General features: G+C 36.7%; 1 protein-coding gene across 2 annotated transcripts in view; it reads left to right on the top strand.

Moving 5' to 3' along the window:
• Positions 1 to 18,480, top strand: part of EPHA3 (EPH receptor A3) — a 355,098-nt gene that overhangs the window by 276,771 nt on the left and 59,847 nt on the right. The window contains exons 7-9 of one of the 2 annotated variants that reach the window (XM_024761400.1): positions 1,065 to 1,227; positions 8,449 to 8,551; positions 9,247 to 9,314. In XM_024761400.1, coding sequence (XP_024617168.1) covers positions 1,065 to 1,227; positions 8,449 to 8,551; positions 9,247 to 9,314 — 334 coding nt within the window. The remainder of the gene's footprint in view (positions 1 to 1,064; positions 1,228 to 8,448; positions 8,552 to 9,246; positions 9,315 to 18,480) is intronic. The other variant, XM_024761401.1, reaches the window with a different exon arrangement.

The following is an 18,480-nucleotide window of genomic DNA, read 5'->3' as shown; positions in this document are numbered from 1 at the left end:
TCTATAACACACTACATTTTTTCTGTAATATTCTATTTAGTTTTGGTTGAGGATATGCATTGTTCTATATCACCCACTCTAGGTCCCACACCAGGTACAGGGATATTCCACCATTACTTGAAATTAGGTGACCCATAAAGTGCTCATATACTAACGTATGTTAAAGGAAAAACACAATTCCTGGTAGTCCATTTTCGTAAACAAGGCTTGACATAAAAAGTCCTTACAATTAATGTGCGGTGTGAATCTCCTAAAGTACAATGTAAATCCTTTTGGGAAATATTTCTAGACTTTTATCTGAAGGTTTTAGTCTCTACAAACCATAGTGACTTAGATTAAACACAGTGCAAATATAGCTGATACTAAGAAAGTTATTAATGTAGAGTTTATACATAAAACCTGGACCTTTTTAAGTTTAATATTTTACAGTTAATGGAAATATTTTCTGAGAATCAGTAGGACATTCCTGTTAAGTTTAATTCAAGGGGGCATTTTTGTTTTTGTAAGTTTATTCTTGGAATTAGACTGAAGCTTTCATTCAGCCTCAGCTTTGAAGAGAACTTATTTTCATCCACATATTCAGTAATTGGTAAAAATGAAAACTAAATTTTCCTGCATTATGTGCAGGGAACAAATTATTTTATCCAAGTTGGGAAATTCTGTAAATAATTTTTTTGCTTAAAAATGCCCCTATTAGGGCTTCCCTAGTGGCGCAGCGGTTGAGAGTCCACCTGCCAATGCAGGGGACACGGGTTCGTGCCCTGGTCCGGGAAGATCCCACATGCCACGGAGCGGCTGGGCCCGTGAGTCATGGCCGCTGAGCCTGCGCGTCCGGAGCCTGTGCTCCGCAATGGGAGAGGCCACAGCAGTGAGAGGCCCATGTACAGCAAAAAAAAAAAAAAAAGCCTCTATTACATTCAGAAAGTTAAATGATTGTCACCTCTTTTATCTGTCCTATGAGCTGTGTTAAAAATTTGAAAGAATTCGTTTTGAGTGGTTCACCTTTTTACCATTTGACAGCATTAGGAAGATTCGATTTTAACATGATTTTTCTTACCTCAAAGCAGGAACAAGAGACAAGTTATACAATTCTCAGGGCAAGAGGCACAAATGTTACCATCAGTAGCCTCAAGCCTGATACTACGTATGTATTCCAAATCCGAGCCCGGACCGCAGCTGGATTTGGGACCAACAGTCGCAAGTTTGAGTTCGAAACTAGCCCAGACTGTACGTATTTTTTCAATATAGTGTATGGGGGAAAGGGCTGGTGCAAAGGTGTCTGATAATTCATTCTCACTCTAAGTTTTAGCTAAATGTGATACATTGAAAGTATATTGCTTGGGGGACATTTAACAATTTTGCATAGCATTGGGTCTGTTTACTTGTGTTTGTGTATGTGTACATCTGTGTGTGTGTGTGTGTGTGTGTTTCTCTTTTACAAATCGAACATATTCTAATGCCTGGAATGCTTCTGATCTTCTATTGGCCATAAATTCCTTTGAGGGTCATTATTTAATATGGTAACATTTTAACTTCTAGTACCTGTTAATTCAGATATTTCAGGTTCATTGTATGGTTCAATGAACTACAAAAAAAGAAACGTGATGATCCATGAGGAGCTTAATATTGTTTTAATCCTTAACACATTTAATCTTGTATTACTTGGAGGTTAAGGATTTTCTAAACCTGATTCATCACCTCATTCACATCCACAAGTAATTTGGTTGGTCCTGTGTGTCTGACACTAAATTTATCTAAAATTGGCAAACATTTTCCCAGTAACATTCTGATTTTCTTTAAATGCATTCACTTCATATTAGAAAAACCTTCTGCTAAAATATAAGTTTCAAAAGGGAAAATCATGGCTATGATATTAATATAAAATGAACACAAATTAAAAATTTTATTTAACTTATTAATTAATGAAGAGACTAGTAAGAGAGTAAACTGATTTAAAGAGAAATTTGAAGAACAGATACATATACACATATACATACATATTTGTATATGTTGTGTCTGTTTTTGTGTATGAGTGTGTAGACAATCAGAAATACTTAAACAAATTGGTTACTCTGTCCAAAACTGGTTAATATACTATAAGACAATAAGTATAATGATTGGGGTCATCTTTTCTAATGCACATAAAACAGTCATATCTCTAGTGAATATATCATTCTAGTTGTAATGAGAAAAATCACATATATAACTATTCGTTGTCTACAACTAACTTCATAGTTGAAAAACAGGCCAGGAAGACAATCAAAGATGAACACCCTTTAGAAACAGATTATCCAGGGAGAGTCTGACAATGCCTAGCATTCTACCGAAAGGACACACAGTAATCTCTTTTGACAGTTACAATTTGCCATTTCTCCCTGGCATCTATGTTTCCTATTTTCTGAATATTTTATTCATGGTATAAAATCACATTGTTATTGGTATGGTAATATTTTATGCCCAAATTTCATCCCTCATAGAAACATTCAAGATTAACAAAAATTATAAAAGTTGTTTAAGTTAATATGATAAAGTAAATATTTTATGGCACACTTTTTGTCAAACAATTAGAAATGCTGTTTACAATAACAAGCTCTACCTTCTACAGGGTATAAGAATCTAGTGTTAGAAATTATTATCGCACAGATGAAACATGACAATTCTTCTACTCAAAGGAGAGCTGCCATCCTCAAAAACATAAATCTACACACTTGGCCCTCCAGATCCACAGGTTCCACATCCGTAGATCCAACCAACCTTAGATCAAAAATATCCAAAGCTATATCTAATATCCTGTGATAACCCATAATGGAAAAGAATATGACAGAATTTGAAAAATAATCTATATATGTATAACTGAGTCACTTTGCTGTACAGCAGAAATTAATACATTGTAAATCAAGTATACTTCAATAAAATTTAATGCATATTATATAGATATAATATATACAAAAAAATTCCAGAAAGTTCCAGAAAGCACAGCTTTAGTTTGTGGCAATCCAGCAACTATTTACATAGCATTAAGTTGTATTAGGTGTTGTAAGTAATCTAGAGATGGTTTAAATTATAGGGCAGGATGTGCTTAGGTTATATGCAAATACTACACCACTTTATGTAAGGGACTTGAGCATCCTCAGATTTTGGTATCTGTAGGGGGTCCTAGAACCATTCCTCCTTGGATATCGAAGGGGATTCAAGTCTCAGATGTGGAGACTGTACTTCAAAACCTCTCCTAATCCTCCTGTGATGGAATGAATACGGAGAAATCACTCTTTGAGGACACTAGAAACAAAATGCTGCAAAATACCATGGAAATCCACGTGAACAAGGTTTAAAACAAATTTAAAATTTTAGATGACACAATAACAAAATATAATTGCAATTTAACGTTTGTAATTCTAAATCTTTTTGTAAACTTTAGGTGGCGCAAAGAAAGTTCTTTGCTTTGAAATGCTTATAGATTGAATTTTTTCAAACTTTTAAATAGTTATTGGAATTAACAACAAAACCTAGATTTGCTGTAGCAAGAGAGATCACAAATCACAGAAATATAAAAATCAAATGTTTATTATATCATGTGGTAGAAATTAGGCATATTGGGGGGCAAGAGGGGCAGAACACCATTAGATAAATATGTATTATATTGATGCATATTTTGGAATATCAGTCTAACCTCTCTTGTTCTTAATTAGCACTTAACCCTATCTGATAAATAAATTCGCAACAACAACAAATTCTAAAATTTTAATGTGATTCCAGATTTACCACAGATATAGTTGTGACAGTGTTATGCATGATCTTCTAATGAGGCTTCAGTGTCTGAGGTTTAAGAAACAGCCCATTTAAAAACTTCAGGGTCTTAGGACTTTTGCAAATAAGTTTTATATTTGCTATATTTCCATTGATTGATAGAGCAGATGAAAAGAGCATAGAGAGAAAGGGAACTTTTTTAATATCCCTCCTCTCCTTTTATAAAAATCTTTGAGTTGCACAGTTTGATTTTTTTTTTTTAATCAGTTTACTCTTACTGCTTTACCATAGAATTCTTCCAGACTTTAAATATAAGTAAATATAGGTTTAAAAATTACCTTTTGTCTTAAGGGGAAAAAAGACAAAAATCAAAACTCTCCATTTTTATAAATCAAAATGTTATATTCATTAAAACTCTAAGGATTTAAAAGTTTTATTTGTTATAGATTGATATTTAAAAGATATAAAAAAAGGCTCATGTTTGGATTTCTTTAACAGTTTGCTGCTTATTCTAGTTTTTAGTATTTTTTAATTATAAAGTTTTATTCATAACACATATAAATGTTTCTTAGTAGAAAATAGTGTATTTCTACCTGGAATTTAATTAGTATTTTTTGATCTTGTTTACAGTAACAATATAGAGGCATAGTGGATTATATATTTTCCTAAGTGCTTTAAAGTTTCTTACTATTTATGTGTCAGTGCTTTACATTTATTATCATCACTTTACAGAAGAGGAAACTGAGGCATAGAGAGGTTAAGTAAGATTTCTAAAGTTATACAATTGGTAAATGATCGATCTGATTTTAGAACCCATGTATTTTTGTGACAGTATGAAAAGCATTTGCGTAAACATTTCATTTGATCCTGTTCTGTAAGCTATTAAGATACTATGATTTCCTTTTATCCATGGTCTAGGACACAGAGTTTTATATGTTTTTTCTGAGACTACATAGCTAGTAAGTGGAGTCAGTGAGCCTCCAGATTTTGGAGTACTGATCCAGTGCTGCTATTGCATATTAAAAAAAAAAAAGGTCATGCTAAAAGTCCCACAGAAAGCATAGAGTGTATATGAGTAAAAGGACCTTCCTAGAACAAAGGTGACATCCACCAAAGCAAGAAGTCCCAGACTTTAAGAAACAGTGTGATATGTTTGGGAAAACAGGCAGTCCATCTGTCTGGAAAGTCTCAGTGGGCAGAAACTGAATCCAGAGTGTGTGCTTTGTGCCTGAGAACGGCAGGCACAATGTAGGAGTTAGAGAAAGAACCCTAAAGGGAGCTGCCATGTATTGGGATGACCTCGACAAGCTGCTTCAACTTTCACTGCCTCAGCTTCCCTGTCTGGAAATTGGGAAAGATCATCGTGCATGACTCAATAGGGTTTTTATGTTGATTAAATTAATTGTTGTTTGTAAAGTGCTTAAAATATTACCTGGTATAATAGTATAGTAAGCACTCAGGGTGTGTGTGTGTGTCTGTGTGTGTCTGTGTGTGTGTGTTTGTTTTGTGTTTAAATAAATCGTACATAATTTGAACATCCAGGGAATTTCCAGAGCAAAAATATGTGGGATAAAGCTGAGAATTGGAAATGGAGGATTCTACTGGATATTACTATTCAAGAAGATTAGCTCAGGGACAATTTAGTCAGCACTCCTAAATGTTTCATACTGCCTTTTTGTTGTTTTTAATGAATGGGTATGCAGCCACTTTAACCTCTTGGACCCTATTTTTAGGGGACATAAAGAAAGCCTGACAAAGGTAGAATGGAATCATTATATAGAGAACTTTATATACCAAAATTAGATATTCATATGTAATTTTGTGGGATATGGAGTACTTTTGCCAATTCTTTACCAGGAAAATGAAATAATAAAAATATATAACATTTATTAAACCCTTATTGTATGTTTAGCACTGTTCTAGGTGTTTAACTCCTTTAATCCTCACAACAATCATATTATTATGTCACACAGCAGATTGGTACAAAGCCAGTCATTCTGGTTCACGAGAACGAGCTCCTTGCCAGTCTGCTTTAGGCAGAGTGGACAGCATGTGTAGGATGGACAAAAATGGGAAGGGACTAGAGCCAGGGCGAGCAGTGTGCTTGTGGGAAAACATATTCAAACTGAATTCCTGACATAATAGGTATCAGTTTTTGCCAGTATGCCACATAAAATTATTAGACAACTGTATAACATACAATTTAATCAATACTATTCATTCAAATGTTTGCCAATTCAGTAACCAAAAATGATCTGATTTGGTTATGTGCTTTTAGATATTCTCTGGGATTCATAGATATCTGGAGCTAGAGGAAATTGTAGAGAGGTCTAGTTTAATCCTGTCTTTGACAAGAAAAGAAATAGAGAATTCTTCTTTTTTCTATCATGTTTCCTCTACCAGTTTCACTGACATTTATTTTACAAACTGGCTAAAATTTACCAGCGAATTCAGAACTTGCTGCTCTTTATAAGTTGCTACACTATGCAAAGTGAAAAGCATGAGATAAAGTGATTATTATATGTTCATGGAGCATTATTGAATTACAAGGTTAAGTTATTTACAAATGATTCACAGATCTATAGCCAGTGGATAGGAATGTATCAGTCCATGTCTTCTGTGAAGCAGATATTAAGGTGGAATTGTGTGAGCTTCAGGGAGTGTGGGGATACAGATAAAAGGTAAAAGGGGAGGAACAGAAATGGCCAAGCAGAGCCTGAGACTGAGATGTAGGTCAGCCATCTATGAAGACAGAGAGAAGGCAGAGGGTTAAGGAGGGGGACCCTCAGAGAGCAATGCAGCTCTGAGGGTCTCACCAAACCAACGGGGAGCCTCAGCATGAAGATTGCCCTTACAGGACCACTGCATTGGGCAGAAATGGCCTGGCTGCAGTTCCCTTGCCATGTTTTGTCATTGAGGAGAGCGTGGCTGCAGTGGATCCTGAAGGTGCAGCAGCTGCGAGCTGTCTGCCCACTGCAGGCTTGGCAGTAGGGAGATCCTAACAGGCACTCCCACGACTGCCACGGTGGCATAAACAATAGTTTTCTGGTAGTAAAGGATAAAGTGCTTGCAACAGTTTATATTATGAGTATACCATCCTGCCACACTCTGAGTTCTTTTTTCAGATGCTTAGAAAACTTTTAACAGCCTATCTGCCATGTTTCTTTATTTATATCATTTATTCCCTAAACTGCATTATTTTAGAGAAAAACTTCCAACCTTAGATTTTTCATCAGGTTCAAGATGTGATATTGGCTTCTGGAGAGCTGATAGTATAACTAAACCCTCTCTTCTGAGCTTTTCTTTTGATACAGCACTGATTCATTTGTTTAATCAGCATTTACTACAAAAACAATATATATTAAAGTATGAGTGCATGAGAGGGAATGTTCCAGGAACTGAGTATATTTTAGAGAGTGTAGAGATTAGAATGCTTATGGATTTTGTTAGCAGGTGAGCCTGGGGATTTAGGCAGAGAACAGATCCTAAATGGTTTTACATGAATTTTATCCAGAAAGTGATGGAGAGCCCTGCATGAGAATGACATAATCAAACTCATGGCTTAGAAGGAATATTCTGGTGGCCAGGTAGAAGATAGGAAAGGCCTGCAAGTAGAGATCCATTGGGAATTTCTTATTGTAATCCAGGAGAGAAGTGAAGACAGAAACTAAAATATTTAAAAGAATTTGGTGATTAATTGGATATAGAAAAATCAGGAGAGGGAGAGGACAAGGTGACTTTATATTTATGGTCTATCAGAAACTGCTTTTTCCAAAAGGTCCTCAAATGATTTATGTGAACATTAAAGTTAGAGAATCATTGGTTTAGGTCAAGGGTCAGTAAACATTTTCTGTAAGGGGCTAGAGAATAACTATTTTAGGCTTTGTGTACATACAGTCTCTGTTGCTCCTACCTAACTTGGCTAATTGTAGCATAAAAGCAGCCATAGACAATGTACAAATAAATGAATGTGGCTGTGTTCCAATGTAATTTTATTTATAGACACAAAAATTTGAATTTTATATAATTTTCATATATCACAGAATCTTCTTTTGACTTTTTGCAACCATTTAAAAAATGTAAATTTTTCTAAGCTTCTGAGCTATACAAAAACTGACGGCAGGCCAGATTTGGCTCCTGGACAATTTTTGCCAATACCTCATGTTGGTGAGTGAATGAATGATGGGCCATCTACAAAGGTAGGAAATACAGGGACAGGAACAATTTGTTGGTAACATGTGTTGGGGTCCATAGGACAGGTATGATACCACCTTTTAAATAAATATAGATACTGGAGAATAAACAATCTAATGAGAACGTTTTTATAGTTTCATCCTGGGGAATCTTACCTATTCCCTATATTTCTCTGATAATTACTGTTTATTTGATGAGTTTCTTGCCAATGAGTACAGAGAAAACAAGTCCAGCATATTTTATGCAGTAGATGCCCAAATAGTTTTGATTGATGTCAGTGAAAGCAGAGTATTTAATCTTATTAATCAGAAATTTCAAGTAAAATTATACAAAATGTCTATTTTTTACACTCAGTGAAGAATTCTTTTTACATTGTATCAGACAAGAAGCCATATTTTAGGTAAAAGCAAAATAAATAGGACTTAATTTATCAACATTTTCACATAGATGTTAGTTATGATGTGTTAATGCCTGATCGTTTCTTATTTTTTCTCTCGAACCTCACAGCTTTCTCCATTTCCGGGGAAAATAGCCAAGTGGTAATGATTGCCATTTCAGCGGCAGTAGCAATTATTCTCCTCGCAGTCGTCACCTACATTTTGATTGGGAGGTGAGTTCACAGTCTGTTTTATGACTTACTTTCATTATTGCATTGCTTGCTCCCCTCAATTGCCACTAAAATCTGAAAAGTGTGGTCAATAAAATATTTTAACAATAAGAATGTCTCCACTTGTATTGTAGATATTTCTTTTTTTCCTCCCTTTCTTTTGATTCTCCATCTTTAGTTTTGAGTTTCTTTTTTTCATTAAATTCTTGCCTCAGTCTCCAACACCCACCACTTCTTTTGACCTCACTCTTGGTTTTTACTTTCTTTTTTCAATTATCCCTTCTCTCATCAAATACACCCCAGATTTCCCTGACACTTTCTCACCCAGAACACTGGTAACACTGCACAGCACTAATCACTAACAATGGAAACTTTACCCTTCATTCATTCTAACAGCAGTCGTTTTTTAAAAAAAATACTATAAACACTTTCTAGGGCCATTATAAAAACTGAACTGAAGGGGTCTGCACAGTGGGGTAGCATCTCTCCATATCTCCTCATTAGGCAGCTCTCCAGGGTCCCCAGAGAAAGAGGCTTTCTCTAGAGGATTTAGAAAATATGAAGTCATTAAACTTTCACTAAAGCATTTAATTGTTTGTGCAAAATGCTTTATTTTCTGTGCTTTGCGCATTCTGAACATACATAATTGTTTTAAGTATATTTTCTTTCTGTGTTCTCTTCCTTTGATTTACCTCTAGGTTTTGTGGCTATAACAAGTCAAAACATGGTGCGGATGAAAAAAGACTTCATTTTGGGAATGGACATTGTAAGTTTCTAAACTATTTGCTGCCGTTTTGGCTTTACCATTTCAGCTTTAGCAGTTGTTGATTTGTAATTGGATAACTTCCCCCCTGACAAAGAGAATTCAGAAGTAGTTTTATGGGAAAATTGAGCAAGTCAAATTTATTTTAAACAGAGAAGGGAATCCACGGCTCTGCATTAAGTAATTTTTACATGGCTGCATTTCAGCATACTTAAGCTAACGTGAAGGGTAACTGGTGGTTTATATTCAAATAATGCACATGATGGGGAGTAGATACTATAGGCGGCTCCGCATGGCTGACAGGCAAAGCATATCTTCAATTTCCTTATTACTAACTATTTGCTAAAATCTAAATAGGAGCCTTTTCCCTTTCCTAACTGCCAAGTAAATATAAACAACCTCTGTTTATGTGAAACGGCTTACTCCACTTTGTCAACCAACCAGGGGAGAGCCTTTAGAATAAACTGTTTATTTTGGAGTTACATGATATCCAACTGGTAGGAAAGCCAGGGCTTTTGCCCCTTATTTTAATACCAATCAATTTAGTCTCTTTTTAATATTTCTCTGAAAGAAATACTCTTTTAAGAAACCAAGTGTTTATATCTAATAAAAAGACTCATTTTTTTTCTTCTGGTGAAACAAATCATTCCAGGTGTTTTGCTTTTCCAAACTGTGGCTGGGTTATTGTGGCAATTACTAATCATCAGCCTTAAAGGGAATAGCATGTTCTCGTGGAATTAGTACAGAGACCATACTCATGCCTATATGCTCTCAAATAATCTCAATGTAATTAATATAGTCTTGTAAGCATTAGTTTCTTTGGCTTTCACTTTTGCTTTCTGAAAATAACTTTCAGTTCAACATACTTTGTATCAGTAATTGGCTTTCCATCTAAAGGTTGTAGCTTGACAGTAAAAACTTGATGACCTGTTGCTACCATGTAGGAGGAATATAGTAGATTGAAAAAAAAAATGTTTTCCAAAATGTAAATTGAAGTAGGATGGACAGAATGGCAGAGGTTGCAGAGAGCACTGTTTGTTTCGTCCATCTCATTGAAGTCAGTGTAGAATAATTCACAAAAAAGCCCAAGTGTCACCTTCCTAATATCAATATCTCATTCCAGATTAGTTAGGTTACCAACTCAAAAGTCTTAAAAGAGTGCATGAACAAATCACAGGATATTTATCTAGCTTTTTCTTCACAATCCCACAAAACACTGAGTCACATTCACCATGCATAAATTAGTCAGAGTAGTTGCATTCCTGTGGATTAAGTTGTTCTTAATCTGAGTTGGACAATCGATGTAAATATTGTCTTTAGGGCAAGACCATATTGATTTGGTTCTTTATACAGGAATTATACACCTCGTGAACTTGCAGCACTGATAAATTTCTGTGTGCCAATTGTAAGCAGGTTTCTCTATCACTTCAATCTGCTTTAGCTGTTGCTTTTTATGGTGGAGTTTGTTGAAACTTTAATTTTCTTCAAATGCATAATATCCTTATGATAGCCAAACAAAAAAGAAATGTGTTTTATCCTAGCTGCAAGGGCATAAAGTATATGCATGTCATAAACTTTCTGCGTCTTAATGCTACAGCTGGTTTATTTCAGACCATTTATTTCGTATTACTTTGAAAAGCTCTAGCTATGAACTATTCCCTCCAGCCTTGTTACAAATCCTATAATATTGCTTCAAAAGGAAAGAAATGTGTTTCACCTCCTAAGATCCTGTCCCCTTGCCCTCTCTGGCTGGGCCTTTTTACTTTTTTGCTATCCTTAGGGCAACTCATGCTGGTAAAATGGAAATGTAAATTACTGTGTTTGCACAGAATGAGCTGTAAAGTAGTGCAGCTTAACACGTGTGCATGTGTTTATTATCTGGTTTTCTTGACACAGCCCAGTTACTCTGTGTGTTGCTCTTAATTATTGGTGTGAAGGGATTATGTGCTTGCATCCTGAATCACCTGATTCCTGGAACCTCTGGGGACAGCAGTTAAAAATCAGCAGTCAAAGCTCCCACAGCGAACAGGCCATTTTTCTTGGAGATGTGTGTGTGTGTTTATACTTGTATTGTTTCCCTAAATGTCATGCAGATAGAAAAGCAATTTACTTAACTTTAATCAATCACAATGAATTGATTGATTTTATTTGGGAATGATTTTATTTGGGATTTTATTTGGGAATTTTTAGATTAGTTAGTAATACATATCCTCTCTAGGGCTGACAGGAACGGAATGGTGACTCTAAAGCACACTTTCAAGGCTGTTTGAAGCCAGCACTTATTTAAAATGTTTGAGACATTGTTCCTAACAAATCATTTTATAATCTTCTTTGTCAATTCCTTTTTTAAATTTAAGTACAGTTGGTTTACAATATTATATTAGTTTCAGATGTATAGCATAGTGATTCAGGATTTTTATAGATTATATGCCATTAAAAATTATTACAAGATAATGGCTATAATTCCCTGTGCGATAACAATATATCCTGTTGCTTATCTAGTTTATATGTAGTAATTCGTATCTCTTAACCCCATACCCCTATTTTGCCAGTAAGTCTCTCCCAAATTGATTTCCTTAAGTTCAGCAAGGTAAAATATTTGTGATTGTTTACCAGAAAAAAAATTTCATTTTCACCTTATTTTTAAAAGTGCTATTTTTTCCCTTGGAAAGGAATGCTAGATTTTCTTACCTTACTGTTTCCTGACTTTACTATGACTAGTGGAAAATCAAAATCGGATGATCACATATTCTAGCCTCCATTTGACTGTCTTCTTTAAAATGTAACCAAATTGACTAAACAAAAAGATTCTGAGAAGACTTCATTTCCTAACGTCTTTTATTAAATCTATGGTTACTTTTACTGTTTTCCTTACCCCAAAGCAAGAAAAGTATGATAGCTTTCCTTAATCTGTTTCTTGTTTCAACAGTAAAGTGTTTTAGTACTGATAATGTAGAAATAGTTTTAGTGTGATAATAAATTATAGTAGACCATTGTACTAAAGACTGCCTGTTTTTATAGAAAGAAATGATGTTTATAATAAACAGCAGAAGCATGCAAATTGATGCATGAGCTCCAAAGAAACGGGCATTTCTAAGCCAAAATTCTGTCTCTGGGAAACCTCAATGATATTCATATTTGTGAATAAGCATTCTTAATATGAAGATGCTGATAATGGCGATAGTCTCTGTCATTTACTGGGCACTAACTACAATGACAGGCACTCAATGCTAGGCACTTGAAGAGCAAATTTTCCAGAGCTTTCTTTCTCTGATGCCTGGCAGATTCTTTGTGCTGTGCTATTCAAAGTGGAAGAAATAGAAAAGTAGAGTTCTTCAAAACCTACTCCACTCACAGTTTGCCCAAAGAAAGGGCAAAAAACTTACTATCTCCCCATTTCGGTGGATGTTGACTCCCTAGATATGGGTGTCATCTCAAATTATCTACACTCTGCCTCTGGACGGAGAGTGGCCAGTCTTTTGCAGTGTCAGGGTCAACACCAGGCAGAGGGAGGAGTGGCACTGACCTATCTTCTCCTACATTTTCCATGTGCTCCCTCACCTCCCACTCCCATTTTGCTGTCTCAAAATCATCTGAAGAGGGCTTCCCTGGTGGCGCAGTGGTTGAGAGTCCGCCTGCTGATGCAGGGGACACGGGTTCATGCCCCGGTCCGGGAAGATCCCACATGCCGCGGAGCGGCTAGGCCCGTGAGCCATGGCCGCTGAGCCTGTGCATCCGGAGCCTGTGCTCCACAACAGTGAGAGGCCTGCGTACCAAAAAAACAAAACAAAACAAAAAACATCTGAAGAAGTAGCTAAGGAAAATAGTTTTTACCTCCCATCTTTCATAATCCATTTATTCTTATCCCTATATTTTTTTACTCAAAACCTCTATGGAAACTTCCCAGGAACATAAATTATTATGTGAGGTAACATGGCATTCACAAAGTCACCCTGTAGATCAACAAACTAATCACATCTTAGCCCAGACTCTGAAATCCTGGACTCATTGGCCAAATGTCCATTGTGATGAAGCCTCTTAGGAACAATTGCTGTCATCACAGTCCCTACACCTATTTCATATGAACTATTATACAAAACTGGCTCAAAGAATCTTCAGTAATTCCAGAATGTTCAGCTGCAATTTTGCCAGTAAGATTCTTCTATTAAAAAGTGATATCAGGGACTTCCCTGGTGGCGCAGTGGTTGAGAGTCCACCTGCCGATGCAGGGGACACAGGATCGTGCCCCGGTCCGGGAAGATCCCACATGCCGCGGAGCGGCTGGGCCCGTGAGCCATGGCCGCTGAGCCTGCGCGTCCGGAGCCTGTGCTCGGCAACGGGAGAGGCCACAACAGTGAGAGGCCCACGCACCGCAAAAAAAAATAAAAATAAATTAAAAAAAAAAAAAGTGATATCAGAGACTTCCCTGGTGGCGCAGTGGTTGAGAATCTGCCTGCCAATGCAGGGGACATGGGCTCAAGCCCTGGTCTGGGAAGATCCCGCATGTTGCAGAGCAGCTAAGCCCGTGTGCCACATATACTGAGCCTGTATGCCCTAGAGCCTGCTCTCTGCAACAAGAGAAGCCACCGCAATGAGAAGCCCACACACGGCAACAAAAAGTAACCCCCACTCCCCGCAACTAGGGAAAGCCTGCATGCAAAAATGAAGACCCAACGCAGCCAAAAATAAATAAATACATTTTTTAAAAACTGTATTTTTTAAAATACATTTTAAAAATGTATTTAAAATACATTTAAAAATGTATTTTTCTGATATTATTAGAAAAAGATAATGTCTGATTTTATTTGTTATTTTAGGATATTAAAAACACCTTCAATAATATAGTGTACCAAATGAAAAAATATATCACCATTAAGAATCCATGTCCCAACTGGGGATCCTGTGTAAGTCACAGGCGGCTCTCCAGGAGGAGCTGCCCAGAGTGGACGCGTTGGAGGTGCCTGCGACTCTACGAGTTCCACCTACCCATCTCTATCCATTCTGTCTGAGTCAGGTTACCTGTGAAAGGCCAAGAAAGTTTTACTTAGCCATGTGGCTGACAGGGTCTTAGTGCTCCGGCCGGGTGTCAGGCCTGTGCCTCTGAGGTGGGAGAGCCGAGTTCAGGACATTGGTCCACCAGAGACCTCCTGGCTCCAAGTAATATCAAACACCAAAAGCTCTCACAGAGACCTCCATCTCAATGTTAAGACCCAGCTCTACTCAATGACCAGCAAGCTACAGTGCTGGACACCCTATGCCAAAAAACTAGCAAGACAGGAACACAACCCCACCCATTAGCAGAGAGGCTGCCTAAAATCATAATAAGTCCACAGACACCCCAAAACACACCACCAGACATGGACCTGCCCACCAGAAAGACAAGATCCAGCCTCAGCCACCAGAACACAGGACATACTCCCCTCCCCCAGGCAGCCTCTACAACCCTCTGAACCAACCATAGCCACTGGGGGCAGACACCAAAAACAAAGGGAACTACAAGCCTGCAGCCTGTGAAAAGGAGACCCCAAACACAGTAAGTTAAGCAAAACGAGAAGACAGAAAAACACACAGCAGTTGAAGGAGCAAGGGAAAAAACCACCAGACCAAATAAATGAAGAGGAAATAAGCAGTCTACCTGAAAAAGAATTCAGAGTAATGTTAGAAAAGATGATCCAAAATCTTGGAAATAGAGTGGAGAAAATACAAGAAACGTTTAACAAGGACCTAGAAGAACTAAAGAACAAACAAGCAATGATGAACAACACAAAAAATGAAATTAAAAATTCTCTGGAAGGAATCAATAGCAGAATAACTGAGGCAGTAGAATGGATACGTGACCTGGAAGATAAAAGAGTGGAAATAACTATCACAGAGCAGAATAAAGAAAAAAGAATGAAAAGAATTGAGGACAGTCTCAGAGACCTCTGGGACAACATTAAATGCACTAACATTTGAATTACAGGGGTCCCAGAAGAAGAAGAGAAGAGAATGGAACTGAGAAAATATTTGAAGAGATTATAGTTGAAAACTTCCCTAATATGGGAAAGGAAATAGTCAGTCAAGTCTAAGAAATCCAGAGTCCCATACAGGATAAATCCAAGGAGAAACATGCCAACACATATTAATCAAACTATCATAAATTACATACAAAGGAAAAATATTAAAAGCAACAAATAACATACAAGGGAAGCCCCATAAGGTTAATAGCTGATCTTTCAGCAGAAACTCTGCAAGCCAGAAAGGAGTGGCAAGACATATTTAAAGTGACAAAAGGGAAAAAACTAAAACCAAGATTACTCTACCCAGCAAGGATCTCATTCAGATTTGACAGAGAAATTAAAACCTTCACAGACAAGCAAAAGCTATGAGAATTCAGCACCACCACACCAGCTTTACAACAAATGCCAAAGGAACTTCACTAGGAAGGAAACACAAGAGAAGGAAAAGACCTGAAATAACAAACCCAAAACAATTAACAAAATGGTAAGAGGAACATACATATCAATAACTACCTTAAATGTAAACAGATTAAATGCTCAAACCAAAAGACATACACTGGCTGAAAGGATACAAAAACAAAATCCGTACATATGCTGTCTACAAGAGACCCAATTCAGACCTAGGGACACATACAGACTGAAAGTGAGGGGGTGGAAAAAGATACTCCTTGCAAATGGAAACCAAAAGAAAGTTGGAGTAGCAATTTTCATATCACACAAAACAGACTTTAAAATAAAAACTATTACAAAAGACAAAGAAGGACACTACGTAATGATCAAGGGATCAATCCAAGAAGAAGATATAACAATTGTAAATATTTATGAACCAACGTAGGAGAACCTCAATACATAAGGCAAATGCTAGAAGCCATAAAAGGGGAAATCAACAGTAACACAATCATAGTAGGGGATTTTAACACCCCATTTCCACCAATGGAGAGATCATCCAAAATAAAAATGAATAAGGAAACACAAGCTTTAAATGATACATTAAACAAGATGGACTTAATTGATATTTATAGGACATTCCATCCAAAAACACCAGAATACACTTTCTTTTCAAGTGCTCATGGAACATTCTCCAGGACAAATCATATCTTGAGTCACAAATCAAGCCTTGGTGAATTTAAGAAAGTTGAAATCATATCAAGTATCTTTTCCAACTGCAACACAATGAGACTAGATATGAATTACTGGAAAAATTCTGTAAAAAATACAAACACATGGAGGCTAAACAATACACTACTAATCAACCAAGAGATCACTGAAGAAATCAAAGAGGAAATTTAAAAATACCTAGAAATAAATGACAATGAAAAGACGACCCAAAACCTATGCGATGCAGCAAAAGCAGTTCTAAGAAGGCAGTTTATAGCAATGCAATCCTACTTCAAGAAACAATAAAAATCTCAAATAAACAACTTAACTTTACACCAAAAGCAATTAGAGAAAGAACAAGAAAACCCCAAAGTTAGCAGAAGGAAAGAAATCATGAAGATCAGATCAGAAATCAATGAAAATGAAATGAAGGTAACAATAGCAAAGATCAATAAAACTAAAATCTGGTTCTTTGAGAAGATAAACAAAATTGATAAACTACTAGCCAGACTCATCCGGAAAAAATGAAAGAAAACTCAAACCGACAGAATTAGAAATGAAAAAGAAGTAACAACTGACACTGCAGAAATACAAAGAATCATGAGAGATTACTACAAGCAACTGTATGCCAATAAAATGGACAACCTGGAAGAAATGGACAAATTCATAGAAAAGCACAACCTTTTGAGACTGAACCAGGAAGAAATAGAAAATATAAACAGACCAATCACAAGCACTGAAATTGAAAGTGTGATTAAAAATCTTCCAACACGGCTTCCCTGGTGGCACAGTGGTTGAGAGTCTGCCTGCTAATGCAGGGGACATGCGTTCGTGCACTGGTCCGGGAATATCCCACATGCCGCGGAGAGGCTGGGCCCATGAGCCATGACCACTGAGCCTGCACGTCTGGAGCCTGTGATCTGCAACGGGAGAGGCCACAACAGTGAGAGGCCCGTTTACCGCAAAAAAAAAAAAAAATCTTCCAACAAACAAAAGCCCAGGACCAGATGGATTCACAGGCAAATCCTGTACAACATTTAAAGAAGAGCTAACACCTATCCTCCTCAAACTCTTCCAAAATATAGCAGAGGGAGAAACACACCCAAACTCATCCTACGAGGTCAGCATCACCCTGATAGCAAAAACAGACAAAGATGTCACAAAGAAAGAAAAGTACAGCCCAGGATCACTGATGAACATAGATGCAAAAATCCTCAACAAAGTACAAGCAAACAGAATCCAACAGCACATTAAAAGGATTATACACCATGATCAAGTGGGGCTTATCCTAGGAATGCAAGGATTCTTCAATATATGCAAATCAATCAATGTGATAAACCATATGAACAAACTGAAGGAGAAAACCCATATGATCATCTCAGTAGATGCAGAAAAAGCGTTTGACAAATTTCAACACCCATTTATGATAAAAACCCTCCAGAAAGTAGGCATAGAGGGAACTTACCTCAACATAATAAAGGCTATATATGACAATCTCACAGCCAACATCATTCTCAATGGTGAAAAACTGAAACCATTTCCTCTAAGATCAGGAACAAGACAAGGTCGTCCACTTTCACCACTATTATTCAACATAGTTTTGAAAGTTTTAGCCACAGCAATCAGAGAAGAAAAAGAAATAAAAGGAATCCAAATTGGAAAAGAAGAAGTAATACTGTCACTGTTTGCAGATGACATGATACTATACATAGAGAATCCTAAAGAGGCTACCAGAAAACTATTAGAGCTAATCAATGAATTTGGTAAAGTAGCAGGATAAAATATTAATGCAAAGAAATCTCTTGCATTCCTATAGACTAATGATGAAAAATCTGAAAGAGAAATTATGGAAACACTCACATTTGCCATTGCAACAAGAAGGATAAAATACCTAGGAATGAACCTACCTAAGGAGACAAAATACCTGTATGCAGAAAACTATAAGACACTGATGAAAGAAATTAAAGATGATACAAACAGATGGAGAGATATATCATGTTCTTGGATCGGAGGAATCAACATTGTGAAAATGACTCTACTACTGAAAACAATCTACAGATTCAGTGCAATAC

The sequence above is a fragment of the Neophocaena asiaeorientalis genome, unplaced genomic scaffold, assembly GCF_003031525.2.
Source record: "Neophocaena asiaeorientalis asiaeorientalis breed wild unplaced genomic scaffold, Neophocaena_asiaeorientalis_V1.1 scaffold635, whole genome shotgun sequence".
Classification (NCBI taxonomy): domain Eukaryota; kingdom Metazoa; phylum Chordata; class Mammalia; order Artiodactyla; family Phocoenidae; genus Neophocaena; species Neophocaena asiaeorientalis.
The sequence above is the reverse complement of the archived record's forward strand: the minus strand, read 5'-3'. Positions and strand labels throughout refer to the sequence as shown.